The sequence below is a fragment of the Megalops cyprinoides genome, chromosome 13, assembly GCF_013368585.1.
Source record: "Megalops cyprinoides isolate fMegCyp1 chromosome 13, fMegCyp1.pri, whole genome shotgun sequence".
NCBI classification, from domain to species: Eukaryota; Metazoa; Chordata; class Actinopteri; order Elopiformes; family Megalopidae; genus Megalops; species Megalops cyprinoides.
This window is the reverse complement of record NC_050595.1, coordinates 16,997,229-17,018,608: the sequence shown is the minus strand read 5'-3', so window position 1 is coordinate 17,018,608 and position 21,380 is coordinate 16,997,229. Positions and strand designations below refer to the sequence as shown.

General features: G+C 44.5%; 1 protein-coding gene across 1 annotated transcript in view; it reads left to right on the top strand.

Moving 5' to 3' along the window:
- The first annotated feature begins 517 nt into the window (after window positions 1-517).
- Window positions 518-21,380, top strand: part of LOC118787865 (neogenin-like) — a 58,846-nt gene continuing 37,983 nt past the window's right edge. Inside the window, exon 1 of the mRNA XM_036543599.1 lies at window positions 518-1,061. Coding sequence (XP_036399492.1) covers window positions 974-1,061 — 88 coding nt within the window. The 5' untranslated portion in view covers window positions 518-973. The remainder of the gene's footprint in view (window positions 1,062-21,380) is intronic.

The following is a 21,380-nucleotide window of genomic DNA, read 5'->3' as shown; positions in this document are numbered from 1 at the left end:
GACAATGGGGACGGTTTGTGTCAGAACAACTGCAATTACATTTTTGGAACCAGTTAAGTAGAACCGCGGTATATATGCATGTGGCACAGATGACAAAGGAGTTTTAACTTTAAGTGACGTCACTCATTTGAGGCACCAGTAAAAGTACTGCACTCTAAAGAAATTTGACATCATCGCGGACTAAATGCAACTGGTTCCTCTGTGCTGAAGAGCTGGGCGGTTGGCTCCACAGGGACCCACCTGGAGCTGTGTGTGTGTGTAATTTCTTTCTCACCACAAAGTGACCGTGCCAATTTATTATCAACAATAAATTATCGAAAGAGATGAAAGCACTCCCATGAGTAGCGAATTCCTCCTCCCAACATGAGTGGTTTTCCTAAACCTAGACTCTCCAGACCGTGGTTTTTGGCTCTCCTGCCGCTGCGTCCGCAATCCAGGCTTCGCCGTGACTCCAGGCCTTGTTTTGCACGGATCCGCACCGCATTCCTGTCCCTCCACGCTGCAGGCTCACGCAGTCGGTGCAGCCAGGAACGGCGGTGGTGCTCCGTACGGCGGGTCGGATTTAGTCAACCAATATCACCTCTCCTTGTCCAGGATTCTCTTTTTTCATTACATTTGGGATTATTTCTGCTCTGGTATTTAATCGCCACACGGCATCCAGTCATTGATATAGGCTAATCAGTGTTAGACCACGGCTTCCCCGCGGCTATGGATTGACTTCAAGCCTCCCTCAGCCCTCTAAGTTCATGACAACAATCAGCCGTGGTCTCCGCTTCTCCACACCTCTACAGGCTGACTAGCCTACATGTTCCACAGATCAGTTGCAAAGCCAGCTGTGCCCTAATGTTTATTTAACATTATCATTGTGGAACACTGAACTTTTTTTTACGAGCCCCTGGGTCGGTGGGGGATTACAAACACTGATTTTCCCGGAGGTTTTTTGAAGCTGTAAACATTTATCTTGTGAAAAGTGATGGCGGAGCGGGGACTACGGCTGCTCATCTCTTTCTTCTGTCTCACCTGTCTTTGCTCCACCGCCGTGGCTCGACAAGCCGACAAAGGTAAAGCAGATCTTCTGCGATGGTTATGATACTTTCGGAATGTAGCGAAGGAGGCGTGTGAATCAGCGCTGTGCAGCAAGTTATGGAATGCAGCGGCTAACGAGTGTCCACTTAATAGTTGTATTTATAGAGATGCCCGCATTTGTGTATCTTAGCACGCCCAGTGCGTTTCACTTTAAACGCTAAATGAATAACACCCCGGGTCTTTGTAGCTTACGGTATTGCGAGGTTTTGGAGAGAAGTTTTTGTTCCTAAAGAATGCAACAAGCATAGAAGCCATGGTTAAAAATGTTACTCCTTGATACGAATTTGCCTGGGCAGATCACAGCTATGATCCCATAAAAACTGACGCTGCATTGTAGAAAATGCAGACTAACATGTAGGCTTCAGTTTTGTCGACGTTTTGCTAGCCGTCTATAAGGGAGGTTCATTCTAATTCCAATCTGTTCTGGGGTTTATATTTGAACAAGCGAGTGAAAATTAGGGGGGTTGGGGGCGACGTTCGTATATATAGTCAACGTGTAGCCTAGTCGCCAACGTGGGCTTGGGCTGGGTTCTGATATTATGAACGCGAATCCGTTTTGTTTATTACACTTTTTATTAAACTAAAAGGTATGTTATTTTATGTTTCAAGCTAATAGTTCTTTGAAAGCGAGGGGACAGTAACCAAGAGGACAGACTTCGGGCGGACAGCCAGATTGCTCCACACTGATTAATTTGATTTATTTTGTTAATTATGCAGTAACTTCTACCGCTGACGGCCGCAGCACCCTCTGTATGCTTGTGGTTTGTGATAAAAGTGAGATCGTGAGTCTATGGAAAGTTGTCTTACTTCGAAAACAAACAAATGTCATCAGACAACTTCGGACGAATATCACAGTGGTAAATTCCAATTGGGAATATGATTAGTGCCGGATATTGTTTACATGTTTGAACAAACGAGGGACACGAACGCAAATGATCACCATGGAAAATCGCGTCTTTTTTCCATATCACTCAGAAGCGGCCTTTAGGACTGATCTCTCCCCTGGCAACGATTGTTCCTCGCAAGCAATTGACTGGATGTATTACACATTTCCTCGAGTTAATTAATTTGGATGAATTTAACGTAAAACTATTCTTAAAAATATGTCTATAGACCACAGTCTTGTGTCCAGACCATTTACTTGGAAAGAATGGGACGTGGTAACAAAAGGTACAACCTTATTCTAGAAACCAGACTTCCTACTCGCACCCTCACATCGATCCTCATTCCCTTGTTCAGCTGTTTAATGATGGCCAACTCAAAAACACACATACAATAGTACATAAACAGAAGTATGCAATTATTAAGTAGTACTAAGATGCAGGGTGGAAAGTTGCTGGTTTGATTCCCAGGTGGGCCACTTCTCTTGTACCCCTGGGCAAGGTAGGCCTACTTAAACTGGATTGCCCAGTAAATGTCTAGCTTCATAAATGTATGACATATAAAAAGTGTAGGCCGTATAAGAGTTCTGGATGAGAGTATATAATGTGAAGTGATGTTTACCCTACTGTAAGTTTTAATAGACATACAACTAAAATGTGTAACGTGTTTTAGTCAAAATAAAGTTACTTAGTCGAGTATAACAATAACAGAAACCAAACTACACCATAACTTTACAGCAAAGAGTCGTAAAAAAGGTTTTTCAGAGTCCAGTTTGAATTCCTGCTTGTAAGCGGATTTCAACCTGGCAAGTTTTTCTGCAAAAGATGTTGCTTTAGTGGAAGAATTCTAACAGAGACTTCAGAATTCAGAGAGACTGCCAGTGCTGATAAAGCTCATGCATGCATTTTAAATATTGGTGAACTTGGAATTCTCACTGGCAGTATGTTTGTAGTTAACGCTGGGGTCCTGCCGCAGGGTTTGTGTGAAGTCTTTAACGAAAAACAGCGACGCAAATGTTTCAAATGGTGTTCTGCCAGTGACTGTTTGCTTTGTAATGAAGACGTACACAAACTTAATTCACACTACTGAATCCAGTGTGGAGTTTTTTGTTTCGGTAATTGGCAACTGTTTGAAATCGGTTTCATGCTGACTCGCTCCGCTGGGAGAGTGTGAACTGGTCCTGACAGAATCTTGGTGAGCTCACAGACTCCTGTGTGAGCGCACCGATGAGAGCCTGTCTCCGGCATGAAAGCTGCGAGATACCAAGGGCTTCGCTATGGATCAGTACAAAGGAACGGGTGGGGGCAGGGTGGAATGGGCAGACTGTCGGGAAAGTAATAAAACCAGGAGATTAAGGGGAGCGGAGAGTCCCGGTGGGGTTTGTGAAAGATTTCAGGGTTGGAACGGGCCCTTCACGCCAAGAGCTGGTGTCAGATTACTGATTGTGGGGTCGCGTTCTGAAAATAATGTCTGTTCATTGGAAACACATTTTCTGAGGCATTGAAACTACGCAAATATAACCCAGGCCACTTCCTCTCTCCCAAACGCTGTGTGGAGCCTTGTTTTAACCCCATTGGTGAAGCTCAACCCATGAATTAGGTTCATTTTTGGAAAATGTTTGAGATGCTAATTCTCATGTCATTCATAATGGAAGGTTATGGAATCGTGTCCCTCTCTCTTTATGGCATGTTTGTGCATGCATGTTTGTGTAAGTGGGATATTGTGTGTGTGTGTGTGTGTGTGTGTGTGTGTGTGTGTGTGTGTGTGTGTTTGTGCATGTGTGTTTGTATTGACGTGTATGTGCTTGCACAAATATATGTTTGGACATGTTCATGTGTGTGCATGCATATTTGTGTGTATGCATATACACACAAATTCATATACATACGTGCTTGTGTGTGTGTGTGTGAGAGAGAGAAGCAGGCTCATCTGCTTGTTCTCTTGTGCCTGCACACACACGCTGTGTGATTGGTGCTTCTCTGTGGCAGTTGTTAAGATAGCCAGCATGAAGGCCACTCTCCCCTCCTGCTGGCTATGCTCTGTCATGCTGTTAAAAATGATTTATTTATGTTTTTCACTCACTCATCATTTCGCAGTGAGCTGCTCCAGTCAGAGGGGATGACCGTGTCCCCTCTGCCGTAGCATTTATTCACCAGCTTACCCAATTAGAATGGCCTCGGTAAGAGACACATGTTGCATCCTATAGACTAGGTAGGGGGGCTGGCTGTAGTTATGAGTGAGGTCAGAGGTCAGAGGTGAAAGGTCAGTGAGAGCTGTAGACCACTCCCTGAGCAGCTCTGTTTTTTCTCTACAGCTTCACCAGTGTGTGAGTGTATGACAATCCATATTGTTGCTGTGATTATCATAATTTATCACAGCTGTTATGGTGATTTATAACTCTTCTTAGGGAACTAAAGGAATATTTACATTACATTGTTAGCATTTAGCAGACACTCTTATCCAGAGTTGCCCAATGGTACACCAGCAGTACCCCAGTGGGGAATTGAACCGGCTGTCTTTTGGTTACAAGTCCTACTCTTTACCACTGTGTTACACAGCTACCCCACATTTACCTTTAAACAGATCCTTGCTTTCTTCCTTTGGCTGGTGGGAAATATAGCTCTCTTGCTGTTAACACTGGCTTTGGTGTTGGTTTATTAATTCTAGTATTTTATATATTTTTAATTTTTTTTATCCAGGGCTTTCAGCCTAATGTGGCGTTAGGGCTTTTGGCCTAATGGCCTTATGTACAAATCAAGCCCTATTCATGGAATCTGAACACACCCCTGGATTACAGGATTATTGTTTGGAGCGGTGGAGGTATTTAAACGATCTGCTCCTCAGTGAACAGCATCCCTGCTGAACTGTGATTACATACTTTAACATGCTGTCTGGAATTCCCCTCCTGCAGGTGGCAGGCCAGGGTTTCTCTTCAGCTTCAGGTGGATGTTCTCCAGGTGAGAAAGGTTGCTTAAGGTGGTGAACACCTGCTCTTTACCTTTAGAGTTTAACCTGACAATGAAAGAAAAAAATCTTATATTGAGCTGGAAAAAGCAAATCTATTTTTCTTGCTGGTCAGGGGGTATTACTGACTTCCATCTGGGATTGGGTTTATTTCCCCGTTTCTGAATATGTGTCTGTGATCCACCTGTCTAAGGCAGCGAATGGCAGCTGGCTGTGACAAGTGGGGCCTGTCACCTCCTGTACCCTGTGCTTATACATGGCCATGTCATTGCTTCATGTGCACAAGAGTGTGAGGAGTGATGGGGCAGTGACAGAGAGAGTACTAGGGGGGCTGATTTGCCTCTCTAGTCAGCTGGTATATAGCTTGACCAGCCCTTGACCACACACACACACACACACACACACACACACACACACACACACACACACACACACAGATTTGTCTGGAGTGACCAGTGAGGGCCTTACCTGAACACCTTACCTAGCCTAAGGGGGCCGCTGTAGGCAGGCCTATTTGCAGAGTGAGTAGGGAACTGGACTGGTACCCAAAAGGTCACTGGTTTCACACTGGATCAAAAGTAGAACTGAGATTTTTAGCTCAACTTGGCTGGGACATGGGTACTAAAGCACATAAATAATGTACATAAATAATGTAAATGACTTTTTGGCTATATGATATTATTTCTATATGAAGTGTTTAATGCATGTTGAGGGGGAAGCCAGTAGTTATTGGATCATTGTTTTTATGTGTAGTGAACAAGATTTTCCCTTAATTTAGAAAAAAAAAACAGTAGAACTCACAGCTCCAGATCCCTGTGTTGTAGTTATGTATCAGTCGCAGATCTCTGTGTTGTGATTGTGTATCAGTGACAGATCTCTGTGGTGTTATTATTCTCTGGAATTCCCTTCCACTTGGAATGAGGTGCAGAAAGATATGAAATTGCAGGAGCTTGTCTCTCTGAAGAGCAGAGAAAGAGTGCAAGAAGGTCCACTGCGTCCTCCGCAATATGGCGATGAAACGAGGCTTTTGGTGGCCACCAGATGAATGGCAGTGAGAGGACCCTATGTCCCAATTGCTCCGGAGGACAGGGTTACGATTCAGACTCCCGTAGAATTGATGAGCGTCTTTAAATCAAGGTATGAATTACATGCAGCCATGCACCTTTTACCCCCAGCCCAATTCCACATGATTTCTATGTGACCGATATGAATTTCACTGTTAGGCATGACAGAAGGCCAACATTTTTTCATCTAAAAATTCATTTAGAAAATGGAGTCCTTTCAAAGCCGTGCTTATTCTGATCAGTGATTTACTGATGTTCTGGGCACTCCACTGCTCACACTACAAAATATATGTATATTTTTCTTGCATCCATCTCTGACAGGATTGTTTACATTTCTGAATCAGAGAGAATGCCTTCTTTATTCCTTTTCATCAGTTAGACCTGTGACTCAGAGGTCAGAATGCCTTTATGTGGGCTTTTTTGGGGTGTTTACTTCTGCTAATTACAGATAAAATGCACAAGCATCTAACTTAAGAACAATTGGTATTCATCATCATATGAATGAAGGTAAGAATAAAATTGGGTCTTTATGCTTGTCTCATGAATCTGGCATTTTTTGTACATACTTTTTCCAGGAACAAAACCCGATAGTTTCTACAAACATTTTGATGAATGAGGCCCAGTGAGACTCACCTTGTAAAATGAAGGTTGAAGAAGTAAAATAAAAATAGACCTGTGGTGTAATTGTTTACACTGTTTCAGACTTGTCATGTTTTTTACAGTATACTCTACCATTTAGTACATTTTAACCTGAGTGAGCACAGTTTATTGTTACGCCTATTACCAGTGTGAATATGTCTGTATATGTGGACGTGCATGTGTGTGCGTGTGTGAGCATGCGTGTTCATCTGCGCATGCATATATGTGCCTCTCCCAGCAGGCTGTTGAGTTGTGTGCAGATTGTGACTTCCTGTTGCTCTGGTGGAGAGGGGCTGGTCTTACAAGTAGAAGAGAGAGGGTTAATCAGCTTTACCCTCTGATTGGTCAAGTTTTTATCCTCAAAGGTCACATATATCATTTCTCTGAAGCTGGGGAGTCATTGTGCTAGTATGGCTGTCGATGCAAAAATAGCAGAGAGAGAGACGGCTAATGTAAACGTGTTTCAGGGAAGCCTTTTTTTCATGAACTAATTTCAGGAACTAAGCTGTCGTTTGCTGTGCTGTGTTTTATCCTGTTAATGTGAAGGGCTTCTGCTGTGCTTGCTTGCCTGTGTCCTGCTCCCTTAGAGTCTGTCTGTGTTTAACGTACTGGACTGCTGGTTCCACTGCATCCAGCCTCTGTGCCTCAGAGCAGCTGGGAGGTGGCCTCATGCGCCATGCGGGAGAAGTGCTGTGTGTAAAAACACAACCATCATCAGTCCAACATCTGAGCACTCCCAAACAGGCTCACAGTCAAGGAGAAAAGTCTCCAGTGTGAGAGTGTCCCTGTGTGTGTGTGTGTAGGCATGTGATTGTGAGTGTGACTATATGTGTGTGTGTGTGTGTGTGTGCCTGCCCTGCACCTGCCCCACTCCTGCCCCCACACCTGCGAGAGATGAGAGCGATGTTGCTCTTCATTTGCTGTGGATCAGGAGGGGGGTTTACGCCGGTTTGTCGACTCGCTCATTCCGCTTCTGAGTGAATGAGAAACACAGCACTCTGCTGTACAAAGTGTCAGACTTGGCTGTAAAAAAATCAAGTGAGATTAAAGTTTCAAACCCTGGAGCAGCTCCCTGAGTGGGTACAAAGCAAAGGTTTCCCTTCAAAACCTTCCAGCTTTTTTATCTTAAGAGGATGTGGGTTTGAATAGTAATCCAGGCCCAGGCAGGATTCGCAGCTGGAGAAGTGCTATCTTCGGCACCAGGTCCTGCCTGCACTCTACCTCCAGGGTTACCGGTGCCTCTGTCAAACTCATTATGGACTCTTCCGGCCCTTTCTGTGTTTTTTGGTGAGCACTGCAACAGCCCGTGGTGAGAGGGTTTCCTGTGGGGAAGAGATTGAGTGAAATACAGGAAACCATTAGGAAGCCTGGCCCCCCAGGCCTCTCCTGGCTGAGTAAATATTGCCCATCCCTCATTCAGCGAGTATGAATGAGCAGAGTGATGCTGCTAATACAGTCTGAACTCTGTGCACTGAGAGGAGAAGCGTGTGATGACTGCAGCAGAAGTGGAGGTGGACTTCAGTAACAGGAAGGACTGCCACACTCCTGCTGTCCCCTACACCTGGCCCATAGCTCTCGCATTTTTAGAAATTAGACCCTTCCCTTTGGTTCAGGTTCCATGATTGATTCATTCCTGGTGCTGAGGAGTAACCTTTATGTGGAGTTGCATTCCTTGGAGAGTGGAGCCTGCAAGGAATGGAGCCTATTCATCTGGGTCTTCTGACTGCTGTAGCTCGTACTTGTCTGCACTGTCCTGGCCCTGTGTCTGTGGGATGCCCCCCCCCCCCCGTCTGCAGAAGAGGCTTTGTTGCATCTGCAGACCACACCCACAGTGAACAATGCAAGTCATCAAGTAGGACAAGCTGTGTAACTGGAGATCATTTCTGCGGGTTAGATTAATTTAAATGTCTCAGAGCATTGATTGGTCTATATTCCAGTAAAAGCGTGAAATAGAGAACTGCTGAGACAAATGGATGTCAAGGGATGCTCCACTCAGTGTCCAGGGACTTCCGGTGGGTCCTATTTGCCTAGTTCTGCGTGACCGATGGGTGGCAAGCAGACCCCTGAGACCAGTTTGTGCCCCAGTTGGCACATGTCATTATGTCTTTAATTGCTATCCACCTGCCCTACTCCATACACTCGTCTGTCTGAGATGCATTCATATTTCATCACGAGTTCCTTTGCCAGGGACTCCCAAGTAGCACAGTGGTTAAAGCGCTTGCTTTGAATGCAAGCTGAGCTCTACAGTCTGGGTTCTCTCCAAGCCATGTCATCAGCCAATGTCCAAGTGATTCGTTGGGTGCTTCTGAGTTTTTCAGATGACATCAGCGGAGTAGCAGCGTTCCTCCAATGAGTGCCTACGTAGTGGCACGTAGTGTACCGTCTGACTGAAAAAATAGCTTTTGAGCATGTTAAATCCAGTCACATTAGACCGTTTCTGGGACTCGGGAGTGGAGGAGAGGAGAAAGGGAGGAGAGGGAGGAGAGGGAGGAGAGGAAGGAGAGGAGCTGAATGAGTGCAGCTGACTGGCCATGTGGGAGACTGTGTGACTGAGGTCACAGAAGAAAGCCCGGTTAGTGTTGCCATAGCGAGGAGGCCGCCACTATGGAGGCATTAATAATGGATACTGCTCTCCCCCATCACGGCCCCTTCTTCCCAGCACTAAGACTAATCTCCATACTCTGCTGCAGGATCTGTCCTGTATGCTGTAATGGAGAACGGCTCTCACGCTGGGACTAGCACACACTGACATTCAGGCCACTGTCATGTTCATAGACTAACCGCCATATTTACTGCGAGGGAGAGACTGTGGTGTCTGGAGTATATCACTGATTTCTGGATGTTCTCCACTCAGAATGTTACTGCCCAACAATAAAGGGAGATGTCATAGAGATGACCGATGCAGAGACTGTGAGATGAGTAGGTTTCCTGCATCAGCCCACAGCTTGTGATGGTGAAGAAGCTATTTCAGGGACTTGGCATGGAGGTGTAGATCGATATTCACCATTGACCTATATTTGGTTCTCAAAGAGACCAACCTAGTACCATACCTTACTTAACCTTCATTTTTAATGATAACAGTTTTGCATAAAAGTGAAAGTAACTATTTTTTCCATTAATAAATAGAGTCCCCTAGTGGGCTGCAAACATATTGAATATACTCTGTGCTAATTATTTTTGTGTGCTGTTATTTTGAAAAATCTCCACATTGTTAACAAGGTCCTCAAAGAATAGATTAAAGCACATTTTAGTAAAATAATGAAGAAATAAAACTTCGTGAAATCCCAGATGGAGTATACCTTGTTTCAGCTTATTTATTCTATGGAATGATAATGGGCAAAAAGATTTTGCCTTTCTTTCAGTGTTAGTGAGTTAGTGAGAATAGGGATTTAAGTGTTGACTCAGGCTTTAATAGACTCATATTAACAGACTCTGCTCCATATTAAACTGTCCTCATGTCCCTGTGTGGTTCTGATGGTTCAGTACGTCTCTCTGCCCAGATGAACCTCCGGGTACAACAGGCATAGGACGATAGTAGGTGTGAGAAAAAATATCATAATATCGCATTCTGTGAAATCAGGAAAAAAACAAAATGTTTCATTGCCCAGAGAAATCAAATTACCTTGTAACTTATATAAAAATGGCTAGAGTGCAATATGCATTTTCCCCAAAAAATCATGTCAGTGGAATTTTTACTTGATTTGTTCTGTCCATTACTCCTCTTAAATGCTGTTTGCATTTTTGTAGCTTTATGCCACTGCTTCTTAATAATAACACCACCATGTAATATCATTGTCAAGAAAGACAGCAGAAAGCAAGCCATTCTGACAAGACTTGAGGCAGAAAATTTGTTTTACCAAGCACTGTATTTTGAATACGATTGAATTTGTGCTGCTACTCTTTGTTTAATTTGATATATAAACAAAGGGGAAAAATAAAGAAAATGTGTTCAATCTTCAGTCAGCATTAGTACTTGGGGGAATATCGTTTTGTGATAATTTTGTATTGTGAACTCTCTTTTGTGGAATATGTTATATTGTGAGCTGAGGGTATTGTCTCATGCCTAGAAGGTAGCAGTGCATCGGGGAAGCTGGAAGAGGGGGATGAAGGTTAGAGGATTGAGGCTGGAGGTTTGACAATTAAAGCTGGAGGTTAGAGAATAGAGGTTGGAGGTTAGTGGAAGCAGTGCAGCAGAGAATTGGCCACTTGAGTTTTTTTTCTCCAGCCAGGCAGTTTCCTTGTGTTGTGGAACCTGGGTGCTAACAGTGATGGTAATCTAAATGTCTGACTTGCTCAGTTGCTTATATATTTACATGTGTTCATTTGGCAAGTTGGCAGATCAAGGTGACTTACTTTCCGTGGAACTTTTCTTTTTCTAGTTAGTGCAGCAGTAAGGATGACACCATTTTTTTTTAAAAAAAAAAAGCAACATCAAGCATTTTGTGGGGAGAAGCCATAAATATATTTTTTGTTGTTGTGTTCTTCGACTTTGTGTTTATATTAGGTGTGGGTTTGCACTCTTTGACTGTCTCTCTGCAAGATGAAGTGCTTCCATTTGTTCATGTATTGTCCTTAATGCGCTACAGTATATTCAGTGATGTTGTGACAGTGGCCCAGTTTTTCCACAGAGAGAACATTACCGCTTTAAATTTACCCAGAGACAGTACCCCTGTGCCTTCAGTACTGCTTTAAATTTACCCAGAGACAGTACTCCTGTGCCTTCAGACGGACAGAGAGCAAGCTGGCCCGTAGTCTTCATCTTCTCTGCCTGGCTGGGTCATACTGTCACAGTCTGTCTCAGGAGATAATAAAATCACTGAGGAAAGAGACACCAGGCACACATACAAACATGGATGGACTGCAGACAGAGATAAAGAGAAAAGAAAGCCCAGTTTGTTGATTATATATGTATTTATGTATTTAGTCATTTAATTATTACCGCATTTCTGCCTGAATTAAATGTACGTGTCAGTTGTTCAGATTGTTGTTATTGACCCCTTAGACCTTTAACCCCAGCATTGTGTTGGCCCCCTCCCAGCTCCCGGTCAGGGAGGGAAGGCTCTATCAGGCCTGCAGGGTGGCGATGTTTGCATCTGCCCCAGCAGCCTCGGGGAGGGGGAAGGCTGTTATGAGACGTAGCACTGGGGCACATCGTTAGCGGCTCCCAGCAGAGAATGCTTTCATTTGCAATCCTCTGGAAAGGTGATAGACCATGAAATACTGCTGAGCTTTCTACACCAAGGCCTGGAGAATGCAATGTGTGTGTGTGTCTGTGTGTGTGTCTGTGTCTGTGTCTGTGTGTGTGTCTGTGTCTGTGTGTCTTTGTCTGTGTCTGTGTATGTATGCGTGTGTGTGTGTGTCTGTGTGTGTTGATGTGTGTTGATGTGAGTGTGTGTGTATGTGTTGCTGTGTGTGTATGTACGTGTGTGTTTTAGCGTTATCCTTGATTCCCCTGACTTGCAGAGACAGCCAGCAGCACTCTCCAAAGGATGAAACAGACTCTGACCGTGACAGTTTGCGCCATAACACCCTACTGGAAGGCCATAGTCCATCCAGGGTTGGATGGAGAGGGGTTCCCATGCTGACCACACGGTCAGGGTGTGGTCTGGTGCTCTGTGGGTCTGTGCCACTGATGCCGTGGAAAAGGCTCTCTGACGAGTCCAAACTGGGCAGAACAATTTGGGGGGGGGGGGATTACGAGGGCTTGTGCTTCAAGGTGTTTTGCTTTTTGCTGGTAAGGATGTGGTCAGGGGTGAAACGAGGATGGTGCCCAGGAGAGTGTTTCATCTCAGCAAGACTGCTCTTGTACCTGAAGGTTTCCCTCTTGTAACATGTTTCATTTAGATGTTACGTATCTTAAATTACAGTACATTCTTATTGGGTGCCCTGTTTTCTGACACATGCTGCCTGGTGTAGGGTGATAGGGGCTGTGTTTTGGAGTAGCCGAACTGTGCATCGTGTGTTTGAATTTCATATGAACGCTGCTAACTGAATACGGAGTCATTTCATCCAAAGACTCACTGTGCAGACCTGCTGGCCTTTTCCAGCTCGGTGTTCTGATGGTCAGTAATGACAGAAGGATCTCTGATTGATGAAGACTGTCATAAACTGCAGGAAACTGTTGCGCAGCAGGTCCTGAGCTGGGTTTGGTCTTTAATAGTGTGTATGAAGTGTGTAGAGGAGGATGTATTACCCTGTTGTGATATACAGTGCTGCAGGCTGATTAGAGATGTTATTCACACCTTGCCTCTGCTCAGGGCGTGGTCAGTGGGATTCTGGGTCAGTGGGGTCAGGGTGTGGTCACCTGTAGGAGCAGACCACTGAAAGGAGAGGATTGTTTCTGAGAATCATTAGCACCCCCGCCCCCCTGCTCCCCTCACTTCCTGCATGACTCGCCAGTGAGTCTCCTGTTGCTATGGAAACCCCCACTGATGGAGAGGAGGCAGACATAAACTGCCATCAACAGCTGTTTCTGCTGTAATTAATAACAATCTCGCTGCCGGCTAATGAGGTCGACCCATTACCATTCTCCTGATGAAATTCCTATATGCTGCCTCTGCTTGATTAAGTACAGCTGAAAAATGAACCTGCAGATGAAAAGGTCCCGCTAAAATTGCCATTACTTGCCATAATACATTGGGGTTACGCAGGTTATTTGTCGGGTATCTGCATTAACAAGCTATCAGTCATTCTGTGCGTTGTTACTGTACTCTGATGGATAGGTTTACTAAAGGTGTGCGCTGTGGGTGGTAAGACTCATGAATGTGGAATTTACTAATTCTGTTCGAAATGGGTGAAGTTCACAAGGAAGAGTTCTCTTGTAATGACCTTTGAAAGCAGGCATTTTATATGATTGTTTGAACTGATCATGAAGACACTCAGCAAAGCTTCTTTTTGCAAGAGTAATATTGCGTTCTCGTCCTCTCATTCAACCTTATGTGATCCACCAGATCATATGACAGATCAGCTTATGTGTTACCCATTAGGAAAGGACAGATAACTCTGTCACACTGATTGAAAATATTTCACCTGCATGTGTGTGTATTTGGAGCATCTTTAGGTTTGCTCTGGACAGGACAGTGAAACAGTCTTATTTACAGTATGATGCAGTGTTGTCACTTGAGTCTTAGGCTACAGTAAATTGTGTAACAGAATGAAATTCATTATAACCCATTCCCTCAGATGCTTTGGCAGGTTTCAGGTCACTAATAGGGAAATATATAGCACTTCCTATTTGCTGTGCATGTATCTGTCAGCCTGCTCAAAATATGAGTGCCGTTTCTCCAGGTGCACAGCAGATCAGTACATTTACAGCCTGCAACCATTATGCCAGCTCCATGCCATCTCTGGCATTTCAGCTTTGTCTTGCCTCTGCAAGCTAGCTTGGGTTCCTCTTAAGAAATGTAACCTCTGTCCCTTAGGACAGCTGTAGTTTAGAGCAATGCTGCTACCATAAAAAAAAAAAAAACTACAGCAGGACTGAGTGCAGAGCAGATATACACATTCCACTTGTGTCTGTGTATATTGACATGCTTGTGTGTGTGTGTGTGTGTGTGTGTACGTGCGCATGCGAGTGCATGCACGGTGAAGGCGAAGGAGTCAGGGAGGAGTTGTCCCTCCAATGCCTCCAACTGCCTTACACACACATACACAGACAGACACACACACGCACACATCCCGCAGGGTTTGTTTCTGACTGCTCTGAATAATAATTACATGGCTAATGAAGTTATAAACGGCAGCTGCTTAATAAATGATGAATGTGTCAGAGACGTTATTGGATCTGAGGCCTGCCTTCCCCAGTGGCTTCCCACAATCACTGTGTGCTTGTGAAGAGCTGGAGTGCCAATGATTATCAGTGAGCGCCTCCCCCATCAACCAGCCACACTCTTCCTTCTGTGACCACACCCCCCATCAGTCAGCCACACCCTTCTCTCAGCGATTATCCACCTCACGGTCAGCAAGCCTTGCCTGTCCATACACAAGCCCCTGGGTGGATGTCTTTTTAATGTCAGGTGGTGTCAAATTCAAGGCATGTTCTTCTGTATTTTAACTATAATTACAGACCTATTGCTAGTAACATCAGTTATATTTGGCAGTGCAAGGAGCTAACCAATGCAAAAGCATCTCAGTTGTAAGTTTTCAGAGCAAGTTGCTGTGAGCTTTATCAAGCCGAATGCAGCTTGCACAGATGCTCTGCAGCAGCCACAGAAGAGTGTTGCTCAAATAACACAAACCAAAGAGAGCACATTGTGTTCTTGGCTGCACCTGAAGTCCAGTCGTCCAGTCGAACTACTGCAAGCCGATTTAGTGAGTTAAACCCACTGCTTGTCCTTCATGCACACACTGTCTCAGGTTTGAGCTCAGGTATCTCCAGTTTTGTCAAACCTTACAAGGCAGGTAAGAGGCTATCTGTGGGTTATGCTTGCATAAGGGTGAGAACACGCTGCTGGTTATATGCGGACTGGTTTTGAGACAATGTCTTTCTCCAGGTATGTAATAGGGACAGTAACAGGGAGCTGAGTTCAGCCCTGCCCTAGCAAACCTTCATACATGCAGGAAAGTGGAAAGCTATTGGAGTACAATGAAAATTAAACAAAATGAAACAAACAGTGCCCCGGGCTTTGCCTGATATACAGAGCATTCAACCAGATGTTGTGACTGTGGGGTGTGACTGTCGGCTTTTGGCCTCCGTGTTTCATGTTTTTGTGTGTATTTTAATGTGTTATTATGAGAGCAGCTAGCCATTCTGTGTCCGGTACTCCAGTGCTGGTGCTCACCATCTTTGTGCTGCAGTGTTGAGTTAGAGAGCTAGACTTGGGTGTGAGAGGTTCCTGTCTGCTGTTTATGGAGTGCTGCTCTGTGGTGCTGGCAGATTCTCTGTCCTCGTGGGCTTGGCCTGGCATGGCACAGCACGGTGCAGCACAGCATGGCTCGGATTGGAAGCGGGTGACAGGCTGGCGGCACTGCCGCTCCTTCTGAGTCTGTCACTCCATAAGAATCATTCGCTGACCTGCTGGTCTGGGGGAATTTTTATGAAGGAGATGTTTATAACTAATTTTTGCTGTCCTTTATTTGAGCCCTCGCCAAGTCTACATGGAATCAGAAGCTTCCTTTGTCATTACAGCGCAATACATCATTATTTGTATTGAACACACTACACCTATTACTCTGTGTAGAACACATATCACTCAGTGCAGTTTTGGTAGTATTAAATTTGACATTTTCATTTATTGGAGCAAAATAAATCTGATTTTGCGTGTTTCCCTTATAAATCATCTTAATATTGCGATTTTTGGTCTGAGTATGGACACGTTTGGTGGCCTGTTTGCGCCCTCCTCTCTTTCAAGATGGAACGTCACATCCCTGCCGGCCGGCAGCCCTGTCTGTCACCACAGCCCAGGTTACACCTGTGTTTGCATAAGCCTTTAGCTCCAGGAAGTAATCAGAGGGGACAGTTTCCGCCCCCGCTCTCGGCCTGGGTGATTTTCTGGGATTTACTGATGGCAGCTGGTATTATTAAGGTCACATTAGTGACCTCTCAACGCCTCCAGAGATGAAGTAATAATCACGCGTGTCTGGAAGTGAACTGCTCCAGTGGAAAGTGCTAAATGGCTATCTGGTCCTCAGACACAGAATGTGTCAGAGTGCTAAGCTATCATGCTCTCCCAGTGGAACATGGCTCCTTAACCAAAGCTCGCCTCTGACAACTCATTGCTGATAGCTGTGAATCCTCCCCCCTAACAAAGTGGACCATTTCTGCCCTGGAGATTTGAGCTGGGTCTGTGCTCAGGGACAGATTCATTCTCCGCTCTTTACTGTGGTCAAACAGTTCTGCTCATTTTTTCCCCACTCTGCTCCTAGTTTAAAGAAGCCTGCTCTCGCTGTGAAGCACAATGCGTAGAAATGGTAATCCTGATACTCGCTTCTCCCAGTGCTGCTACACCCCCTTGTGTGCTCTGGCGCCTCAAGCTTACTGTAAGCTCTGCACCATCACTGTAAGCTCTGTCACTGTAAGCTCTGCACCATCACTGTAAGCTCTTCACCATCACTGTGAGCTCTGTCACTGTAAGCTCTGCACCATCACTGTAAGCTCTGCACCATCACTGTAAGCTCTTCACCATCACTGTAGGCTCTGTCACTGTAAGCTCTGCACCATCACTGTAGGCTCTTCACCATCACTGTAAGCTCTGTCACTGTAAGCTCTGCACCATCACTGTAAGCTCTGTCACTGTAAGCTCTGCACCATCACTGTGAGCTCTGTCACTGTAAGCTCTGAACCATCACTGTAAGCTCTGTCACTGTAAGCTCTGCACCATCACTGTGAGCTCTGTCACTGTAAGCTCTGCACCATCACTGTAAGCTCTGTCACTGTAAGCTCTGCACTGTCACTGTAAGCTCTGTCACTGTAAGCTCTTCACTGGTCACTGTAAGCACTGTCTCTGCAAGCTGTGTACTTTCAATATAAACTCTGTCTCTGCACTCTGTGCTGTGACTTTAACATCGGCACTGTAAATGTAAAGTTATGTCACTGTAAACACCATCACTAACATCATCATCTAAGCTTTTTTGACCACAAGCTTTACACTGTCAGGGTAAACTCTGTTACTGTAAGTTTTGTCACTGTGGTAGTTTTAACAACTGAATATTTCAGTGGGAGGAGTGCTGGTATCTTCTTTGCTATCTGTCTTTGCTGAGTGCCAAGGGGAGTCCAGCTTTAAATCTGAATGGTGCTGTGCTAAATGCCATTTATGAAAGTTTCAATCTTTCAGCCACATTCTCAAAGAGCTGGTGTTGATGAGTTTTTTTTTCAGAATGAGTGTTGATTTGAGTCCAGGAATACTGGGCCACTAAGTCAAGTCCCAGTCATTGTTTACTGATCATGTGTTTAACATAACCAAATCTGGCTTCACGCAGCACTCATTAATACATTAGCTGTCCTTGTGGTTGTAGAGTAAATATAGGACATGCTCTGTGCTAGTGAGGTGACCCTGTTTCTATTTTAGACAAAGAAGATTTCACTGGTGTCAGCTCTATCTGATTAAATCTGCTATTATCCTTTCTGCAAGGGAAAGAAAGAAATCAATAAGGGCTTATCTCTGGGGTTCCTGTTAAATCCTCTTTTCATACGAGACAGTGATGTCATCACCACACCCTTCCACAAAGGGCCTCTGATATACAGCACAAGCCAAGGTGCGACTCCTGGTCATTGATATCCCTTGTGTACGTTTCTATGGATACTGCAGGAATGGCAGAAAAATGGAGAAGCTTCAGTTTGATTCTCTGTGCTGGGCTGTGCTGCTCAGATATTGACTTATTTCCCAGGTTTGGAGACATTTTACAAATGCACAGACATGTACACGTACACACACACACAATAACACACACACACGGACATACACACATACTCCCATACACATGCACATTCCTACACACTCTCACACACGCACTCACACTCTCACACACAGAGCTCAAGGGTTGACTCTGGGGTCCAGATTAACTGTGTTGCCTTCTGTTTCAGTCCAGAGCCAACAGGATTGTTCTAAGCCATGGTGAGATAATGTGGCTAGAATGGATTGGATTTGGGCACAATGAAGAGGCGTTATGTGACCCCTGTAAATCTGGGCATTTAAAGGTTTATTGTATTAGAGCTATTAGCCAGGTTGCTTTTGATAGACCGAAGGCTTGATTGGTCTGTGAGTACCGAGTACTCCTTAGTATGGTTCCCATGTATGGAAGCGCTGAGTGACACTGAAGCAGTGGACAATTTGGGCTGTAAATGGATTTCTAAGAAATGACGCATGGCCTTTGATCTGTGTGTTGTTTGACTGTGTTGGTAAACAAGACTCACTAGACTATGAGTGCCAGAACTATAGTTTAGTATTATATATAAATGTACTTAAATGTCTGGCCAGTGGATCTCATTATTTTTAATTTTCTGTGTGACATGTCTTTTTTGTCACTGTAATATTTTTTCCAATCTTTCCTACAGTTGTTAATGTTGTGTATTTGTCATAATTATTTATTTTCGTACTGTAATGTGGTCTCTGAAGCACTCTGTGGCAGTTTCTTTGTTAAAAGCGCTCTACTAAGCAAAATGTGATTGGCTGTCAGCTCACGGCATCTCGTTTATATATACAGGCCAGGATTCTGACACGTGTGTCGTTTATTATAAGTAATTGGTCTCCATGTGTTGGAGCGGAGCTTGTGTTACCTTCCAAGGAGGAGGAACTGGTGTAATAAACAGGAAATATACATGTTTTCAGATGGGATTGGTGGTTAGTTAACGTAGCTAATTGGCTCCTGTGAGCTCAGTGTTTTCCTGTTTCCTGTTCCTTGCGGTGGCTAAGAAGTGTCCCTTGATGCCTTGGGGCACCTTGATTAGGAGCAGAACGTGCCCCTCTCCTGTCTCAAGGGTTTGTTCCCTGCCTGACTGCTGCTAAAATGCCTGACCTTTTCACCTGTGCTGGTAAATGTAAAAAAAAAACAATGAAAGGTGAAAGATAAAATTAAGATAACAATGGTGACGAATTCAAAGGTTAGTGTGAATTTCACTCATGATGCAGCGTTGGGGATTCATCTGGACTTCCTTAGTGGTGTGGGATGAGGATTTGGTGTTGCGCTTTTGAGAGGAAAACTGGCAGCTTTTTAGCTTCACTGCTGCACAAAAGATTGAGGTCCAGTGTTCGGTGCGTGCGTTCTGGGGAGAAGAAATTACAGCAATTCCCTGAATTTTATTCCACTGTTGAGAGCAATAGAATATTGAAACAATTACGTTCACCTTAAAGCGTGTCATATTGGGCTGCATGATTCTCTGTCTCAAACACTTAATAGATGATAAATAGATGGTCAATCATTGCTCCTTCTAGCTCGTCCAGACTGAATCTCTTCCTGTTTACCTTCTGGACTTCACAGATGTTCCTGTGCTACATACAGATCATAAATTTATTTGAAACTTTGTACACATGTGAACTCTGTATAAAACTGATGTGTACTTTTAAACTGCATATAAAGCATTCTATATTTAGATTTTCTCTTCGATGGTTTACCTTTGTGCTGTCGTTGACCCCAGCACTTGTTAGAGCCAGACTGAGACTCCACCACCACAGTTTCTCTCTCATTCTGTCTGAGGCCTCTGAGCAGGTCATTGTATCTCAGTGTTTAATATCCTGTCCCTGTCCCTTTCTCCCTAAATGTCTGTCTCTTTGTCCCTGTCTCTCTATTTTTCTCTCTTTGTGTGTCTGTCCTTCAATGCATGTCTCTCTGTCTGTCTGTCTGTCTGTCTGTCTGTCTGTCTTTCTGTGTGGCTCTGTCTCTGTCCCAGGGTATAAGATTAGCCTTTGTCTCTAAGCGTGTGCCCCACCCAATACACCATGCCCCACTCCAAACAATGCACCCCAAACCAACCTGTCCCTCATATTTCTCAGGAATATTAACTAAGGTTTATTATCAGTTGTAACATGTTTTTCTGTTTAAGGCTTTTGCATTTCATTCCAAAACATAAAAGATTAAAACCAAAAAAAACATAAAAGATTAAACAAATCAAACAGCATAATAGGTGCCTCCTATTTACGAGCACTGTTTTTAAGGAGGTGAATAACAGTGTTTAGATTGCAGCATGCTTTTAGGGAGGATCATAATAGTATTGAGATGGCAGCATGTTTTTAGGGAGGATCATCATAGTATTGAGATGGCAGCATGTTTTCAGGGAGGCACATACCAGTGTTGGAATGGCAGCATATTTTTTGCCTTGATCATGTTACCCAGCTGTTTTATTCACACAGTTAACCACATGTTGCTGTGCCACTCAGCATCAGTGATCTGGGGGGGGGGGGGTTTATTAGTCACTAAGTGTATGTGTAAACCTCCCACCTGCAGAGCTACATTCGCTTGCCTGGAGATTGCTCACAGACCTTTGCAGCAAACGTGGCCCAGCTGTTCCTCTCATTGCCTGGATTTGTGCTCTCTTTGGGATTGGGATCTTATCTCTCTCATATTGATAAAGGGGATAAAATCACAATGCTCTGTGTAAACAGAAGTGAAACGCTGCCTTTGTTAAGGATGCGTGAGCCTATCCTGTTCATTGTTGTATACCCCCCAATCACCCACTGTTCCACCTGGCCTTCCAGGGTCCCTCTTTACCGCGCACAGTCACTCTGGTCTCCCCATGGTCCTCCTGACCACCACGCGGAAGTCTCTCACGCCCCCGGAGCTTGGCCCGATAGCATCGCTGTAAACCATTGGCAGTAATGACGCTCAGCTGTGCTCGGATTCAGGCTCTTATCTCTGCAGCAGAGCTTGACTTCTGTACACTGATCTCCGTGGTTCAGAATTTACTGGAGGGGGGATGGGGGGGGTTCTAAATCTCTGCGAAAACTGTTTGTTGAAAAGGGCATTTGGACATGATTGGTGCCGCCTTAAGTCTGCACGGCTGGCAGTGTGTCATGGGGGGTTGGCCTAACAAAGCAGTTTTGCACTGTACCCAGATCAGTACCAGCGTGGCACTATACTCTGACTCTGCTGTGTAACACATTTTTCTGAAGTACCCAGATCAGCATCAGCCCTTCACTCTACACTGCAACCCTACAGTACAATATCTGCCTTGTTTTAATTTGTGCCTGTGTGCCTGTAAAGTTAGTTTGTTTTTCAGTGATAGAGATCTTTGTACTGAAGGCAGTGTCTTATTTAACTCTGACTTTTAATGGCAATCTTATTAGGATGTTATTAAGAGACGTCTGTTTATGA